At 30.2% G+C, this 19,437-nt stretch overlaps 1 protein-coding gene across 1 annotated transcript; it reads left to right on the top strand.

Moving 5' to 3' along the window:
- Positions 1 to 10,026: 10,026 nt before the first annotated feature.
- Positions 10,027 to 10,698, top strand: HELRODRAFT_167833 (hypothetical protein; the record flags this gene model as incomplete). Its single annotated transcript, XM_009013563.1, has 1 exon — positions 10,027 to 10,698. The coding sequence occupies one exon, from the start codon at positions 10,027 to 10,029 to the stop codon at positions 10,696 to 10,698; it is 672 nt and encodes a 223-aa protein (XP_009011811.1).
- Between the last annotated feature and the right edge of the window lie 8,739 nt (positions 10,699 to 19,437).

Raw genomic sequence — 19,437 nt, 5'->3', positions numbered from 1 at the left:
CGCAGATAGTGCAAGTCTACGTAAGTTACAAACCAAGTGATGCGAAATTCTCCAAAAGCACTCCTTAAATATTGTGATCTACGTACATTACGAAATATAATAAAGAATCGATCATTACGAAAGATGAGCAATGGAGTGATGAAGACGTTGATGATTGAGTAAGATGATGAAAATGCTAGCTGGCACCCAAACCAACCTCTTTCTTTTGTAGCGTTGATGAGCGTCTGAATGCACTCTTCCCTTGCCTGACTCATCCATTCGAGCTGCAGGCGGCATGAGAGGTTTAAAATATTTTCAATGAAATGCCGTCATAGTTTTTGTTTATCTCAACAAAATGAAAATTTGATTGCTGCTTCAATTACAATAAAATTCACCTATATAATTTTCAAGGACGAATTTAATCAGTACTTGAAATGTGATGAGTTAATGTTGTTAAACGAAAATTAAAAAATAATGTTGTAACATGGGTAGTGTTTTGTTATATCTATTTATCTATCTACTGAGTATGTCAGCAGTTCACTGACCAAAAACATTTGATGAGTAATTTGTTTTTTCTTTGTCTTTCGTTTTTAATCAAATTGTCTTGTTAGAAAGTTGTAAATTATAAATAAAAATTTGTTAGGCATAGTAATATTTATTTAAAGTTTAATTTTAGACGCAATAATCCAAATATTCAATTTGTCTGTATATGTATGGAAGAATTTCTGGAGCGCCCTTATTGAATAACTTCAGAAGCACTAGCTTCACTCGAGAATGTCAAAACAAATGATGTTTCAAACGTTTCTTGAAAACATGTCGGCTCATGTTGTTGAATTTCTCCAAATCTACAGTGAGTGCGTCCCAGCTTTTTGCAGATGAAACAGAAATTTTTTTCTTTCCAAAACGAGACGAATTGAATTTAGGAAGCACAAGATCACCATTTATCGGAGGATCTCAGTCGACTCCGATTTGCAATTTCTGAAACTAATTGTACTTGTTCATTCAAGTAAGTCATCAACAACAAATTGTTTTACATTCACGGTTTGTTAAAATGTTGATTCATGTTGTATTATATTACATTGTTGTTTCAATTTTGAATAATTTTCAAAGTACAATGTGCGGAACTGCGCAATCCAAATGATGGACTTTTAAAATTATCAAACAATTTTCTAAAGATCTTTTGATATTATTGCCGTTGTTATACATTTTCAGAAATTTTTATTCATTTGTCATACATTTAAAAATTTTATTTATACATTTACGCTCCGTTTTAGTAGCCTTAAGTTATACATTCAACAAACACCTTCAACGAACATTGCCATTTTTTGGTTGTCATCTGTGAAGCGTGTCTAAAATAGTCAGTGGAGACAGTCCAATTAAAGGCTGGCATTTGATATGCTTGCTGTGTTCATAGACACCTTTTCGAGATATGTATACTTTATATATTGTCAGTTACAGAATGTGTGCGTGCAATATCCAGGCTGGAAAAATTTTGGGTGAAAAGATGGCAAATAGAATTAAAGTTGCAAATTTGAGAAGATGGTAATGCAATGTAATGACCGCATGGCTGAAACTTGTAAACTTCCAACTAAAACGTTACACCTATGTTTACTTGAATAGTTAAATTATTATTTTGAAATTTATTAATTACTTGTTGAAATTTAAAAGTGGTCGTCTTCATACAAAACATGTACTTCAGGGCAACATAAGTACAACCATGCCACGATGTAAATTTTATGAATCATTATCATTTATTTATTTGAACAATGAAACTTACTCAAATTTTTAACTAAACAAAAAAATATATTATAATTTTTTGTCTAAATAAACTTCAGATTACTATTGAATATATCTTAATAAATCGTTTAAATCTGCAAACAACTCTTATGAACTTCGATTTATTTATTTTTAATTTTTTGAAATCATATTATTAAAAATTACGTACAATAAATTAATTGTCATTGAGAATATTGTAAAAACACGAGCTACCAGACCAGAAGCGCAGATATCTCAATGAATCGTACATCACTTAGCCACAACGCTATATACAAGCAAAAAATGTTCTATTTTGACATCACTGTTTTTTGTCCTTGGAAGCAAATTATTTGCAATAAAAGATTTAAAAAAAAATTAATTCATAATAAAATTTCACACATGATGTTTCCTATAAATTGTGAATATGAACAAAAATGAAATCAATACAAACATTTGAACAAAAATTAAAAAACAATAAAAAATACAAACTCAAACAAAACAATGACATAACTACACGGAAATAATTTCGATCATTGAGTAAGTAGTGAACGAGGAAAAAACCTAATCACATTAGCGATGGATTTAATTTTTACTGAATCATGAAAGGACAATTGTATATTTCATTATTCAGTTCGAAAAATCATAATCGGCCAAATGTTGTTGTTGCGGCGGAGCTTTTGTTGCCGTTCAATCGTTTGAAATGGCGATAGTTCAGACCAAAAAATCATAAGTTTGTGGCATTAACTAAACTGCTCCATTCTCATTGCAAATGCAACCAATTCCGAGTTTAACAGAAAGTTTTCGTCATTACTGTGCTAAATATATTTTTTTTATAAAAAACGTATAAAGATGAATAAGAATAGGGATTAAAAAACATTATACAAAACTTACATTAAAATGTATATAAGTAAGTATGTAATTATTATTCATTTTAAAATATTCAATTAATTAATAAATATATACAAATACCAAAAGAAATACGCATATGCAAAAAACTGAACATTTAATAAATTGAAAATAATCTGAAGTAGTGTGGATTTGAAAATAACTAATGATTATTAATCATGGAAAATGTAATCCCTCTGGAAAAATGAAGAAACGTGTTTGCATGCAGTCACTCGCATTTAGTCATTCCTTCAAACTCAGCATTCATGTCATGCTCAACGATTGGACAAACAAAAATTTAGAACAAGTAAATAAATTAAGAAAAAAAAACAAAAAAGAAAATTAAATAAAAAATTTGTTTAAATGAAGAATTGAATGAAAAAAAGGAAGGATGGTGGAGGAATGAATGGATGATTGGAGAATATTGGTGGAATGGAATGTGCAGCGCGAACAAATTCAACAACTATATCTTTTATATATATATATATATGTGTGTGTGTGTGTATGTGTGTGTGTGTGTGTGTGTGTGTGTTTGTATCTTGATTTATTTCATATTTTATTTACGAAACCCTCGTTATTCATCCCAACACGTTTGATCATGAACTTGTTCAAAATTATGATATAAAATATAGGACATTAAAAATAATAAAGAGCAAAACAATGAATTCAAAAGGAAATAACAAAGAAACAGCCATAACATCGTTAAATATAACGATAATTTCTTTTCCCGCCCAAACATCCTTTAAACTCAGAAATCATTTAGTTCGATTGCAAAGTCAATAGTTGGCGTAAGAAAGCCTTTTTCATGATGACTCTCTTCAATTTCCATTGAAAGTTACAAAAAATTTTAAAAATAAACTTCAACAATATCACCAACACACAAACTAACTTAATCAACAACAGCTATAACATAGAGACAAACCACACTTTAAATTTAAATAACAAGATGCCAATTTTCTTTTTGCCTTCATATTTTTCACTATAAAATTTTCTTTGTGGTTTGTCATTTATAAATCTACTAGGTGTCTGTTTTGTTAGTATATATAATGTTTCTGTTTACATAAGAATGTTAACATGAATACATTACATTAGCATTATCGAGTAACCTTAGTTAGTATTATTATGTATATTTTTTGGCCGTTGTGAATGTGCCAAGAAAGAATTCAGTATCTCTTAATCGCTGATCTGATCGAGTGTAACGGTGCACTATCCTACAATTACGTTTTGTTACGTTAAGACATTCAATCTAAAATCTGTTCACATCCTAGTGCTTTCACAAAGCTTTCACTTTGCATTCACTTTGTAAAAGTTTTGGAAGAGTCATTACAATTTTCTTTGGGTAAATCATTTTATCAAATCGTTTATTGAGTTTCAAGTTATAAAATGTCTGGTTGATAAAATAGAATAACTATATACAATCAAAATAACTTGAAAAAATTACACAATTGAAAAATATTCAAAAGTTTTAAATAAGCAAAATATGATTCCATACAAACGACGACACCATATTACGTTATGAAACGTCACGTTAAATTGTGTAAGTCACACTACTCTGCTTAGTGTTGTATTTACAACTGCAGTCCAAAAAAACTAATCCCATAAGGCACTTAATAATATGAAAATATGATGGAGAACTATTTTAAGATCTCATTAAACACTTGGGTATGTTGAGGAAAGTTCGATTTGATTATATTTCTCCTTTGTTGACAAATCATAAATTGGGCAAGTTAAGACGAGAAGAATAAACTTTATTTAATTAACCAAACTAATGTAACTATTTGATATTAACGTAAAAAGGAAACCAAAAAGTAAAGCAAAGATGAAGCAGTAATTGAATTCAAAACATAGATATAAAATTATAAACTGTTAATAAATAATCACAATGAATTGTTTAGTCTCCTACAAACATTCTTAACGCCAGTGACGTCATTGGAGCTTAATCGCTAGACCATCAACCTTGTCTTCACCATTATATCATTCACCCATTAATCATCAATCTTTTCATCATCAACATTGTTGCTATCTTCACGATTGTTTCAGTCATTATAATTATCATCGAAATCACTGTTTGAAAATGATAACACGCAAAAATATATCAAACAGTTTTTACCTGGGTTTTTCTTATTTTTATAGTTCTTTTGTAGTAATTTGTAATTTGTAGTATTAGTAATTTTAAAATCATTATAAACATAAATAGGAACAAATGATGAACATGAACAAACAATGAACATGAACAAACAACAAACGTGAACAAACATTAAACACGCGCAAACCACATAACTTTTTTATGACTTCAATCGTCATCATTAAATTTATATTAGCTATCATCGTCACCCATTTTATCATCGTCATCGCCGTTTTTCTCTTTGAAAATTATATTTGTCTATTTTACTACAAACTCATCATCATCAACGTCATCATCATAATGGTAGTCAACTAACTCATCACTACTTACAAACATTTTATCACATCATCAACACATCAGCATCAAAATTTCTAATTGTCATCTTGAAAGTTTCACATTCTTATTAATCATCATCGTCATTCTCAGATTTCCTCACTCATCATCAGCACATTCGGAGGCATCATCATCATCATGCATATAACCCAATCCACCACACATCTCCACAACCACCACCATCAACACCAACACCACCAACAGCACCATCACGCGAGAATGATGTGTTTGAGTGCGAAAACCTATTTGTATGGAAGTATTGGAAAGGAGGTAGACCACGTGATGTATGGCGCCAACAAGAATGTGGGATCTATAATATTTCCACATGATGTTAGAGTTAGATAACGTTAATAACGACCAAAACAACGATAAAAATGTAATATAATCCATTAATTTATATTACTAAATTACTTATTTTTTGTCAAGTTAATCATAAATTTGCTATAAAATATGAAGTACAATTAGTGAATTGAAAGATCTTATGACTTATGACATATCGAATAGAACAGTAGAAATTGACTAACAAAACGGCTGTAAAAACTAAACCATTTTCACATTCTTAGGTTCTTCAGCTAACAAATTTTTTGCTATTCCTACGTAACATTCATTTATACAACTTAATTTCTCACGCAAATGTAGGCGCAAAATCTTGTCACATGACTATGTTTATAACGATTTTAATTTACTCAACTTGCCCTTTGATTCAAATGGCTATGGAACTGTTTTTTTTGAAAATGTCACGTAAAATATCTAAGACAATTTGTTTGCCATTTTATTAGTACACAACAATGATTGGTGACGGTTGTTTTTGGCTATCATTGTGTGTGTTTGTGTGTGTGTGATGTGTGCGTGTGTGATGTGTGTGTGATGTGTGTGTGCGTGGTGTGCGTGTGTGATGTGTGTTTCTGTGTGTGTGTGTGTGTGTGTGTGTGTGTGTGTGTGTGTGTGTGTGTGTGTGTGTGTGTGTGTGTGTGCTATGATGAAGATGATGATGATAATGATGTGATAGCATCCATGATAATCCATGATGATGATGATGGTTATAGCGATAATTAGAAAGATAAAGACAATAAAAAAGATGGCGATAATATAAAAAAGATCAATGCATTCAATATTTGAAGTTTTCAAATAACGGTAATAAAATTTTATTTGTGAAAGTAATTTTCGTCTACTCTAGTTGGGCGAAATTTGCTGTTACACTTGTTGCTGATATTATTGTTGTTGATGTTATTGTTGTTGCTGCTGCTACTGCAATTGTTGTTGTTTTGTCTTGCTCAATTTAAACAAATGAAAACATAAATAAAGAATTTTTTCTTTGGTGTTTGCCATCATCAATGAAATGTGACGATTTGTTAGAAATTTTAAATTGAATGATATGAACCCAATTGCTTTGTTTCACTAATTGCATGATTCCATGTTAAACACTTTGCCCACACAAAGTAAATTTTTCATAAAATGATGGAAAGACGAGTAGCTAGCTCTATTGAAAATATTTTTTCAAAACCATATTGAAATCAAAGATTTGAAAGTTTCAAAGACATTTAAAACACATCTGAAATTCAGCCAGTAACTTTTTCACCGGCTTATCATTCGAATGCAGTGTTGTTCAGCGATTTATTAACCTGCCGTTATCTGGAATAAAAAGTTTCTTACAATGTTTAAACTTCTGAAATATCGATAAAATAATTAAACTGTTCGTCCGTGTAGTCTCGCATTGTTCATATTTGGGCGGGGATAGTATTTTGTTCGTGTGTTTTAATACACATTCAAATACTTGGTGAATGTTGCATTAAATTGAATTTTTTTTAATGATGTTTCATATGGAAACAATATTGTAAACCATCTTCAATATCAATATAAAAACAAGGATTTGCAAATTTTACATCAATTGATAACTCTTTTAGAGAATAATTTTTTTTTGAACCAAATTAAGTTCTACGCTTTTTCATTTGATTCTCTGCACTGAAAAATAAAATTCAACAAATTGAATAAAAAATTCAACGCGTGTATATTCTTGCCCCACTAAGTTGGAAAGTTCATTCTCATTGCTGCTCTTTTTACTTTAAAAATAAATGTTGAAATGAATTTATGCTGCAAATACAACCAAAATCAGATTAAAAGTGATGTAATGTAATTCACGCTTAGAAAAATAAAATATTTTTGTTAATTTAAATAAAAGTACTGAAAATTTTTAAGAGTTAAATTTAAAAATAAATTTCTGAATACAAAATTTTTTCGTTTAAGCATGGAAGAATATTTTAAATTTAAATGCAGAAACGTCTGCCATAAAACCAGTAAACGATCAAGCTTGTTAGCTTTCAATGTCATCATCATTCACTTCCACGTAAAGCAATTCTTGCACTAAATTTTGTCGTTTGTAATCAACCGTCTGCTTGCTTTCTTACATTTATTGGATTTTTAACTTTTAATTTTAGAACAAACTTGCGTATTTTCGAAAAATTTTTTAACTTGGAATAGCTTTTTCGTTGTTTGATTGTGTTAGTTAGAGTCTGGCTGTATTTTAATTTCAATTCTTTTTGTATATTTTCATAGCTGTCCAGACTGATTCATTCTATTCTCTCAACCTTGAGGAGAGTATGTAAGCTTCAACAAACATCAGCTCATGCCATCTCGGTGTGTATTGGTTGGTCTACCTGGCTGGAGTTCATTCGGTTCAATCACGTGACATTTCGATTGTCAATCATAATATTTATCGTTCATTAGTGTTATCTCCAATAATATCATCATTTACTCCCTATCCATTGTCAGCTTCACTTGCGTCTACATTTAATCACACTTAAAGATGTACTCTTCTTCAGATTAATCTTTAGTCATCTTCTATTGTTGTTCATTCAAATGTTTGCAAACGCTTACGTCTGTTAATCTGTTTGAACAATGAAGTTTAATTTGCTTGTTCATTCACCGTTCACATACCAGCGCAAACATTACATGTTTATTAATTGTCCACCAAAATTTAATGAGTTTCTACATATTAATAAAAAAAGAATAAAAATTAAAATACAGCCTAATTATAACACTTTTTAGTAAAAAAAAGACTTTTATTAAATGGATGTTCAATTATAAAAGAAAAGAAAAATTGAATTTATGCTTTCCAATTTGAAACCATATTATAAGTTCATTTTGTACATTTTGTACAATTTATGCTTTCCAATTTGAAACCATATTATAAGTTCATTTTGTACATTATCAACCTGGCGTTCAACAACCTTTCAAACTTAAATTTTGTATAGCCGTTCGACAAATGTATTGGAAAACTTCTAAACAAACATCTCACTGTTGTATGCAGGCAAACATCACTTGAGCACATTTTTAAACATAAATATTTATTTACTCGCTTGATAAAATAAGAATCCAGACACTTTTCATACAAACCTTAGTTAATTTCGTTTCAAATCGTGCAATCACAAACAGCTGAGATGAACATTTCTAACCAATCATCGCACAGACCACCACGCTAACATCCTCAGCGAGACAAGCACAGAAAACATCATCAAGCAGACCACCACCCCTACTGAATAAAATTTTTGAAGCAGCGCCATCCTCCGCAATGAACTTTGAAGTGCCGCATTTAACGTGATAGCCGCCAAACATACCATTTCAATGCCATCTCCAAAATTTCATCGTCCTCATTAGATCTTGTTATCTCATGCAGGTGACCAATGAAAGGAAGAAGCCGATGTGATAAAAAGAACTGCATGCATGGCAACATTCTGACTTAAAATAAGAGCAGCCCACGTCATTGCGGCAGGTTCACGCGAGTACAAAAATTTTAATTTAAAATTTTAATTTTAATTTAAAATTTTAGACGACTACGTGAAAAATCTTCTGAAATTTCGATCCAATCAAAAATCGCCTGTTAAAAATTTTGAAATCTTCCGGTCAAATTATCCGATCAAATGATTAAACGCTTTCATTATATGCTATAAAATGAAATGGATGTTGCAGAAGGTAATAATGGATGGAGTTTGGCTCGCCCACATGCACAAAAACCTGGAGAGGTTTACTTTGAAAATTGATGCTATCGAAACTTATGCGCTTATTTGCAATCATTTTTTTTATAAATTACTTGATCTGAAATTTGTTTAGATCAAGAAATTGAACAACAGAACAAATTACAAAAAAAATGAAGCATCGACTATTAAATTAGAAGAACAACGATAAAATGGTTTACACATAGCGCAATCGCAGTTGATGAACCAAATTAATTACCAAAGAAAAAAATAAGTGAATTATAAACTAAACTTTCCTAAATATCTTATTTCAAAATTTTAAAAACAACATACAAAATGCTTTAAGTCATGAGCAGAAATATTTAGTATGGCTTTTTGAAAACATGTGGAAGGGTCGGCAACAAAAAGAAAGAGGAAATGATGTACATCTAGCTCTCTACTCGATGACCAATGCTAATGTCCAGACGAATGCAACTAAACCAAGATGACAACCCGATAAGGACAAGCATGACAACACATTAACTGAAAATTTCGTAGTACATAAACAGAGTAGATTCGTACAGTTTATGCATCTAGTTGGCTGAGTAGGTTGGAGAATATTTTGTAAAATGGAGTTAAAAGTAAATACACTTTGTAGTAAATAGACAAATGTTATAGATGCTAGATGTTAGATAAACAAATGAATGAATATAAATATGAATAAATGAAAGAACGAACAAACGAATGAATTACGGAATAAATAACTTGGTGAAACAATAAATGAATAAATACATACATAAATAAATGAGTGAATGAATGAGTGTAGGAGCGTCTGTAAAAATCATTAATTAATATTTGAACCTGAATGAGTTTTGCAACAAAGAATTGTTAGCTCCTGCTTTTTCAAATCATCAGATTCATTACCAATTTACCAACAGTCGTACTCAGCATCTTCCAAACTACACCTCAATATACACAGCGGAAATAACAGCGATAGACATGGCATTATCCTCCATATACAATTCAACAGGAAAAAACTATCAGATATTCACAGATTCGTTGTCAACTCTCCTAGCATTGAAACAGTACTATCCCCGCCATCAATTAATTCTTCAGATCCAAAACAAAATACATGATATAATAAGCAATAAAAATCATATTTCATTAATCTGGATTCCTAGCCACATTGGTATTGAAGGAAATGAAAGGGTAGATCAATTGGCAGCACAAGCGCACTTGGATCCCCGATCAAACATTGCAATTCCATATTACGACATAAGAGTGATGACAAACGACCTCATATGTTCCAAATGGCAAAAAGAATGGGATAAAATAACTAACTTCCTCAAAATAGTTATGCCAGAACTAAATAGTTCACAAAACACCAAAATCAACGAACTTAGTAGAAACAATTTAAACATCATAAATAGATTAAAACTCGGTCATTCTAAAATAACTCATTCATGGATTCTCAACAAAACAAACCCTCCAATTTGCGAGAACTGTGATACAAAATTAACAATCCAACATATATTGATAGAATGTCAAAATTACAATGAAATCAGGAAAAAACATCAAATACCAAATGATATCCGATCGATTTTCAAAGATGAAAAATTACAAAACCTGTTATCATTCATTAAAGAAATAAACATGTTCAACAACATTTAATTGCCTCACGGGTCAATGAAGATCCACAAAAGAAAATAGAATCAACAAAGACCAAGGGCGTAAAGATAGCCTATCAGAGCTAAAACGCCGTAAAACTGCAGAAGAAGAAGAAGAAGAAGATTCATTACAAAATTTCAATTAATTCATTTCAACTGTTAATTTTGTATTCAAGACACACAAAGATGTAATAAGCCCAACTTTTTCATGGTTTGTGAAACCATTTGATGAACGTGCAGTTGAATAAGCTGAAGACTCTAATATTCAACGTGAAATTTCATAAATTTCTGACATATACATTTTATTTTTTACATTTTGTAATTTATTTACTTGTTTATTCACAGACTTAATTATTTGTTTCCAATCCTGAATTTGTGTTTGCTAGAAAATGTTAACATTATAGCGTGGCGAGAAGAATGGTAGAGTTGACTGAGGTACATTGCAAAAAAGTATGTTTATTGGTTATTTCATAATAAATTTGTATAAAACCATTCATAAAACTTTTATAAAATTATGCTTAAAACATTTGTTTTGAAACAAATGCAACTAATCCCCGACTTCACTCGGCTTAACCAGGAAAGGTTCCATTTCATAATTTTGTTATGAGTATAAAATTCTAGTTTATTACCAAAAATTTCATGTGCAATACCAAAAATAATTTTTTTATCGTTATTTTCTAAACAAGTACATTGTTTTAAAAAATTTGGTTTCGTTACATTTTAAAATTATGGAAAATTAATCTATACATAAATTCGCTACGTTTTGGACAGCTGATCATTTTCAGCGACTTTTATCACTTTAATGAACATCCAATAATATTCATTATTCACTGAATGTAGAAACTTACAGCATTCAAGAAATTTTTTAATGAGTTTTGCGAACGTGAAATTTTGTGGAAACAGATTGAAAAGGTTGTGAAAGAATTGGAAATATATTTTGTTGAGTTACATTTTTAATTTTCACTCAGATGAACTTTTCAATATGTAACTAATTTGGAGCGCTGAAAATTTGACGCATTTAAACATGAGAGAAAATATAAAAAATTTAAAATTTCTTATTTTTCTAAATTTTGAGGTAAAAAGTTTTTAAATATTTAATTTTGAATTAATGTAATAATAAGATTCTTGGAAATTGTAAGGCGCAAACATTAAATCGATAGCACTACATTATCTACAGATTGAAGAGTCGGTCAAAAACAACAACAACAACAAAAACTACAACAACAACAACAACATAATCTAAAACAGGGTAGACCAACTCTCAAATAAAATTACAGTTGACATCAATAGCGTCACAAACATTTGCACTTGGAATATAAAAGTTTAATGAAAATAAAAAAAATTAACAGGAAAATAACATAAACAACAACAATGAATTAACATCGAATAGAAAAGTTACTCGTGAAAACGTAAAACAAAACATTGAAACCATAAAACGAACAACCGATTATGCAACAACATAGAATAAATAACAAAACATAATTTCAACAAATTTATTCAAAGCATCAATTCAATAAACACAATTAAAATAAAAAAGTGCATGAGCATTCTTCTCCAGTCAGAACGAAAACAAACAAATCACTAATGTCAAACGCATTGTTGGCATGTGAGTAATGACGAATAGTAGAAGAACAATATTAGCAGCTCATATTACTAACAACTACAACAACAACAAAATCTACAACATAAGCATTAACAACATCAGTAGCAACAACAACAACACAAACAACATTCCAACTAGGGCAATCTTCAACAAGTGTTTGTACGATTTCGAACATTAAAGAATGCTTTTGTTGTTGCTGTCATCATTATTGTTCTATTTGCTGTTTATGTCTATTGTATTGATTTTGTTCGTGTTATCGTTGTTTATGTTGTTGTTTTGTGGTGTTGTTGCTGGCATGCAAAAAGACATTATTCAACAAAAAATTCTAAAAACAAGACAACGTAATACCGAGGATATATCAACGTTGCAACGATGACGGTGATGATGACGACGACGACGATGATGACGACGATGATGATGACGACGATGATGAAGATGATGGTGGTGGTGGTGGTGATAATTACGATAACTTTGTGACGATATAGTTTGAATAAAATGATGTTATTGATACCGATGAATGTGTATAATGATGATGACGGTGATGATAAAAAAACATGACATTGTAACCATCGTTAGAACGTAATTTTCAGTCATCTTCCTCATTTAATAATATTGATTTACATGTTGTGACAGATTCTGATTTTGAAAAAAGAACTACAAAGTTTTAAATTTTCTTCTCTTTCTCATTGGGGTGATGACAATTGCTAAGTCTGTAATGATGATCGTGAAAACGATGCAAAGATAGGGTTGAAAAACGGAAATGTCAACGAGACGAATAAAATTGATGACGTGATAACGAATGTTTTAATTGAAGCCATTAATGCTAACTAGGGATGGAACTAACAAGGCATATTTTGCTCCAGATGATATCGTCACCTTATGTCATTTTCCCCAAAAGAGGCAACTAAAGTTGACTTTGTTTTTGTTGGATTATTACCATGTTCGTTACATTCGATAATTACTCACCAAGTTGTTAATGCAAATAATTATGTTATGTAAAAATTCAAAAAAACCTTTGTTTGAAACCTTTTGAAACCTTTGTTTGAAACCTTTTGAAACCTTTGTTTGAAACTTTTTTCCTTACCTAAGATATTCAACATTTTAAAATATTTTAGAAAGAGTACTAATCTATGCCACTTATGTACCATTAATGTCAAAGTTGAGGAAACCATAGAATATGTGGATTTAGAATTTAATTCTGAATGTTTTCACTCCAGTAGTAATTTGATTTCACCAAGAAGTATTTGTTTTAAGATTTTTATTGGACGGTGATATCAACTTTTATGTTGTGTTAGCTAAAAAACTTTTGTCAGTTTCATTAATCTAATTGACTTCTTCTAAAAGTGACTAAGTTACATGGCTATATAGTTCGGCGATAACTTATATAAATTAATATTTTTACTAGTTCCTTAAGTTGTAAGTAAGTATTATGTTTATATTCAAGTTTCTTATAACAAAATGACTATTATTTATTTTGCTTAAGTTTTATTTAACTTCGGCTGCTTATTTTATTGGCAAAAAATAATTTTTTTGGAAAGAATAGAAAAGTCAGCTCTGTGGTACTATCAATAAATAACTTTCCTGTGGTTTCAAACATTTGCTGCAACCAATCAGTGCTTGTGAGTAAGCCCATGGAAATTACAAAATGTTTATAACTGCTACAAGTTGTCATTTTCTATAATTATAGTATCATATTCTGCATATACTCCATCATCAGTAGATAACATAAAATGATACATAGATAGACATTTTAACATCATCATCAGATTACACATATCTTTCAAAAATATTTCAATAAAACGCACAACTATTATAGCGCTTCAAAGAAACTTGATCAAAGAATAAACAACAGGTTCTTCTTTCTCACATTCATCTATGACGCGCCAATCACCTCAATGGTTCTGTCATCAACCCTACTAACACAAACCTAATGTTATTCATGACACTACAATCAGCTCAATGCTCAACTACGAATGCTTTCCTTTCTCTAGGTTACTTGTTCAAAATAAATTCAATATAATAATACATTCATTACAAATTTTTTTAACATTTTTCTTTGTCTTCGTTCAGAAAAAAAAACTAAGAAACGAGCTTGAGACAACACGTCAACAAAAATAAAATAAAAAAGATTGAAATTTACAACTGGTTATTTTATTTAAAGAAATCACAATAAAATATACCGTGGACACCAATGTTGACCGAGCTGAATAATTTAAAAGGAGTGAAAAATTAAGAAATAACGACGACACAAAATAATATTTTTAAAATTCTTTAAAAAATAGATTACTTATTTTAATTGTTTAATTTTATTATAAAAAAAATTGAGTCCATAAAATGTCATTGTTGTTTTTTTTTGTTATATTCAGGTTGCTATCATTTTATTGAATGTTAATTAGCGATGTGATGCATTACACATCTATATGAGAATTCATTTAAGTAGAAGTCATCAACGGGCGCGCAATGCAACAGTCTTACTAGCACTCCAAAAAATACAAATACACATACAACTGTTTAACATTTTTCTGGCAATAAAAAAACTGGAGTTTTTTAATGTGCGGATTTTAAGCTTAATACTGCGTACGTGTGTCAAGTTGAATTTTCAATAACTATCTGTCCAACATATGTTTTGGCCATGAAGGTTCTTCATTATAAGCATTTTACAAATTAATTTATTTTTTTAATTCAGTAATTTTATTCGTACATGAAATATACATCTGTTTACTTATATTAAATGTCCTACATTAACATTAATGTACACACACATACTTGAATAGGAAATGATTTGGATAATTTACCATCATCACATACGAGCAGAAATGGATCTGAGTTAACTCGCCTGCATGAAACAGCATGAGCCAGATGCATTGAACATTTTAACAGAAATGTTTGACTAGCAAACATTTTGTAATTCGATTGTTTTTTTTCAAACTTGAAAAAATGAATGAAACGTTTGTAAAATTTCCAAAATAAATCTATGTCCCTGAGTTTCGTTTGAAGTTGTCACGACCAGATAAGCTGGCATGAATCAAGCAAGCGTAAGTGGACAAGAAAATTTTCTGTTTTGCAACATCACATATATGTGTGTGTGTATATGTGTGTGATGTGTGTGTGTGTGTGTTAGTTTGTGTGTGTGAATGTGTGTGTGTGTTTACATATGAATATAAATATATGTTCATTTTCGTTCATTAGTTTAAATTTAAGTTTTTATTTAAATTTTGAAATATAATATGAAACACTTCCTATTCATTACTCTGTTTTGCTAGTTTAATTTTCATTAACAAAAGGATGGAAATTTATGACAGAACATTTTTTACTCTTATGGGTTTGTTTTGTTCGATTGTCTGTTTTAATTTGTGAATGTTGTCAGCGTTTGAATTTTTATATTAACTTTTGCGTTAACTTTATGGCAGCCATTAATTTGTTACGCCTATCATCACTTTGATGTAAACATTTTTCACCGTTGTCGATATGACGTCATTTATAGTATGCTGTTGGTTATTTTTGTATAAAAAAAACTAAAAAACTACAGAAAAATAAATTTGATATATATATATATATTAGTTATTTAAGAATTTGAATCGTTTATACAGTGTCGTTCACAAAAAAAACTATACAACATGTTTAAAGTATTTAAAATGCTGGCAGAACGTTTCTAGACGAGAGACGGGAAATTTGTAAAATCACTCATTAAGTGCGGTGACAGCATAAAAACTTTGAAAAGCAACAACATATAAAAAAGATGACCTAAGCTGGCAAGCCATGGATGATGGCCAGCCGGTGGTTCATTAGGTCAGTACTTGCAGGTGCATAGAAGCACTAACACCTCGCTTATCGCTCAGGTCATGTAATTATTTTTATACTATATACGGCGACTAGATTTTTGGTGCTTTAATTTTCAATAACTAAGTATGTGTAAATATATTCTGTGTGTGTGTGTGTGTGTGTGTGTGTGTGTGTGTGTGTGTGTGGTAAGTGTGGGTGTGTGTGCATATGCTATGCACACCTACAAACACACACATAAACTTTTTTATTATAACATTAGACAATTTCTTTATTGCTAAAATTTGTAAAATTGATCTATCTCTAAAGCTTATTTGATGCTTGTTGAGTTTATATGTTGTGGTCATAAAATTGCGTTAGTTCATTTATTCTTAAAAATATTAAAAACATTTTTTTCAAGCATGGATTTAGCTATGTCTTTAATAACATGGAAAGTGTTGCAATAGGATGATACAAGTTCATGTTTACATCACTGTACAACGTCAGCAGCGATACGCCGATGTATTATAAAATGAATGCAATTTGGCTTCATTCACATTCATGGAAGGAATGCTAATCCACAAATCAATTTTTTAATGAATGTCAATGGTGTAATTTTATTTACGTTTATAAAAAAAGATTAATGAAAACTTGGATAGAAATGTTCTTCAGTCAAATGCTGGTCACCTGTTTAATTTGCACTGGAGCGAAATTGAATCAAATTACATTTACATTTGAGTTATTTGGTAGAATTTGATTTTAAACTTTCAAACTACGATCAAAAATATTTGTTGCTCAAATTTTTCATTAGGTCAGGGCAAAATCGGAGATACATCTTGGTTGATTTAAGAATTTGCTCCAACTCTAACTTCGGCACAAAATTTTTTTTCTCACTGTAATAAGGGTCAAATTTTGGTCATAGGACTAAATAATTAGTTTAAATCTTAATTTAGTTTAATAATTTTTATATTTAATAATTAATAATTATAATATTTTTATTAAGATTACTAGTTTAATATTTTAATAATTTTATTGGCAAAATATGGCAAAATAAAAACTAAAAAACTAATTTTAAAATAAACACAATAAATTGACATTAATAACATTTACAAAACACATTCATATACACAAACATTTACATAAACACATAAATACACACAAACGTTCACACATACACACAAACATGCACACACACACACACGCACGCACATATATATACACGCATATAAATACAAGTATATATTTATAAACACATACATATACACATGCTATAAAGCGGGAAATAGAAAAATCAAATTAGGCATGAATGGAAATAAATTTTATCATTGAATAATTTTTCAACAAAAGAAACTCCATTTCGCCAAACATTTATTTTAAGTTCTATAATAACACATTTAAAAGTCGTTTTAATCTCTTGGATAAAGTTGTTATTTTTCATTCAAGCAGCATTTTTAATTGGACTTAAAAAAAATTTCATGTTGCTCCGAATTGCAGACATGTAAATGATAAAAACGTTATATAAATTTATGGCATAGAATGCATAACAAATGAATTCCCGGTTTGGAATAACAATCAAGAAAAAGGTTGCATTAAACAGTTTTTAACATTTTTCCAAAATTTTAAATTTCAAAAATACGAAGACACTGAAACATATAAATATAAATGAAACGGTCAATCATTTTCGTCTAGATATTATTGAAATGAATTATACTCAATCATTTCACTCTCCAAGTCGTAATTTATATTTTTTTTAAATGTATATAAATATTTTTCTCAGCATATTTGCAATAATAATAATGTTCTCGCACCAATCGAACAACTTTAAATATTCGATTGACATTACAAACCAGCCAGACAGCTATCCACACCAACGCACTCCATCAATTTCGATTCACCTCCACTTTCTAGCAATTAAGTTAGTCCGGCAAACCTTATTACCTGGTGAACCTTACGAGCAATCAAGCATTAATTGCAACGGCATGCACCCGACAGCTTCTCGCTCACCCATCCATCCATCCACCCATAAAGAATGATGTATTTATCTTTTATGAACTGCACAGTCCATGCCATCTAAGGTGCTAATAAAACCCATTATTCACCAGCGTGAGCTGAGCAATCAATTATAAACCGACCGTGTCTTTGTAATTGAACATTAATTGAACATTCACGATTAAAATAAAATCTGCTTTTACTTCGTCTGAAAATTCATTTTAATTTTGCAGGGAAGGTTTTTTTTAATAATGTGACTAGCAAATAAGTTTTCTTGTTTGTATGGAGAAATTCACATATGTAAATAAATAAATAAATGTGAGCATATGCATATATCAATAATAATAATGACAACAACAAAATGCTGTGATGCACTTTGGTGCATTGAGTCAGGTTAGAGTAGCAACATGACTGTACCAGATTCAAATTATTCATCTAACAACTGAGTCTATGCAGTTTTTAAGAAATATTCAAATCTGTTGCTTCAATTGCTTCCTGAGATAAGTTATTCTAGTTATTAGCTATGCGATTTTTAAAAAAACGTTTACATGCAGTTTTCTTTTTCCATTGTTAATCTTTTATTATGGTCTCCAGTTTTTTGGTTAAACAAAAATATCGGTTCATCATGCGAGTTTATTACATCTAAGCGATTTACAGTTTTATACGTTTGAATTAGATCACCTCTGACTCCTCTTTTTTTTCAAACGTCGTTAAACCAATCATACTTAATCTGTCATAATGAGTTAAGTTTTTCAGTTTACACAATTCGGTCGCTCTTCTCTGATCTTGCTCTAACTTGTTTATGTCTCCCTTTAGATATGGACTCCAAACTGTAGCTGTATACTCCAGGAGCGGCCTCAGCGGAGATGTATAAAGCAATTTCAGTGATTTAGCAATAATTTGATTGCATTTTAAAAAATTGATAGTGGGTAATGAATTCTGAATAAATGACATGGCGTCAGCTGCATCACATGTATGTGTGCGCTCGTGTGCGTGTGTGCGTGCGTGCGTGTTGGCAAGTTCAATTGTTATTGTTTTATTGTGTTTAGTAATGCTGCTTTGTGTGACACGATAAGGTACGTTACGGTATCGTTCAATTGTTCTCGTTTTCATGTGTTTAGTGATGTTGCTTGGTGTGCTGTTACACCAGCTGCATGAAATGTTGGTTCGTTGTCATGCTTATTAGATATAATGGTTGTTGCTATATAACTTGTGGATGTGTTGCGATACGTCATGTTCTGACCGTTAGTTTTTGTTCATTAATTTGCTTCATTTATTTATTTGATTTTTTAATTATTCATTTATCTGTTTATTTAGTTGTTTTAACTTATCATGCAACTGTGATAACTTTTTCAATAAGATGTCTAACATTCAATTTTTGCAATATAAGTA

Source organism: Helobdella robusta (genome assembly GCF_000326865.2).
Source record: "Helobdella robusta unplaced genomic scaffold HELROscaffold_12, whole genome shotgun sequence".
NCBI lineage: Eukaryota > Metazoa > Annelida > Clitellata > Rhynchobdellida > Glossiphoniidae > Helobdella > Helobdella robusta.
The sequence above is the reverse complement of the archived record's forward strand: the minus strand, read 5'-3'. Positions and strand labels throughout refer to the sequence as shown.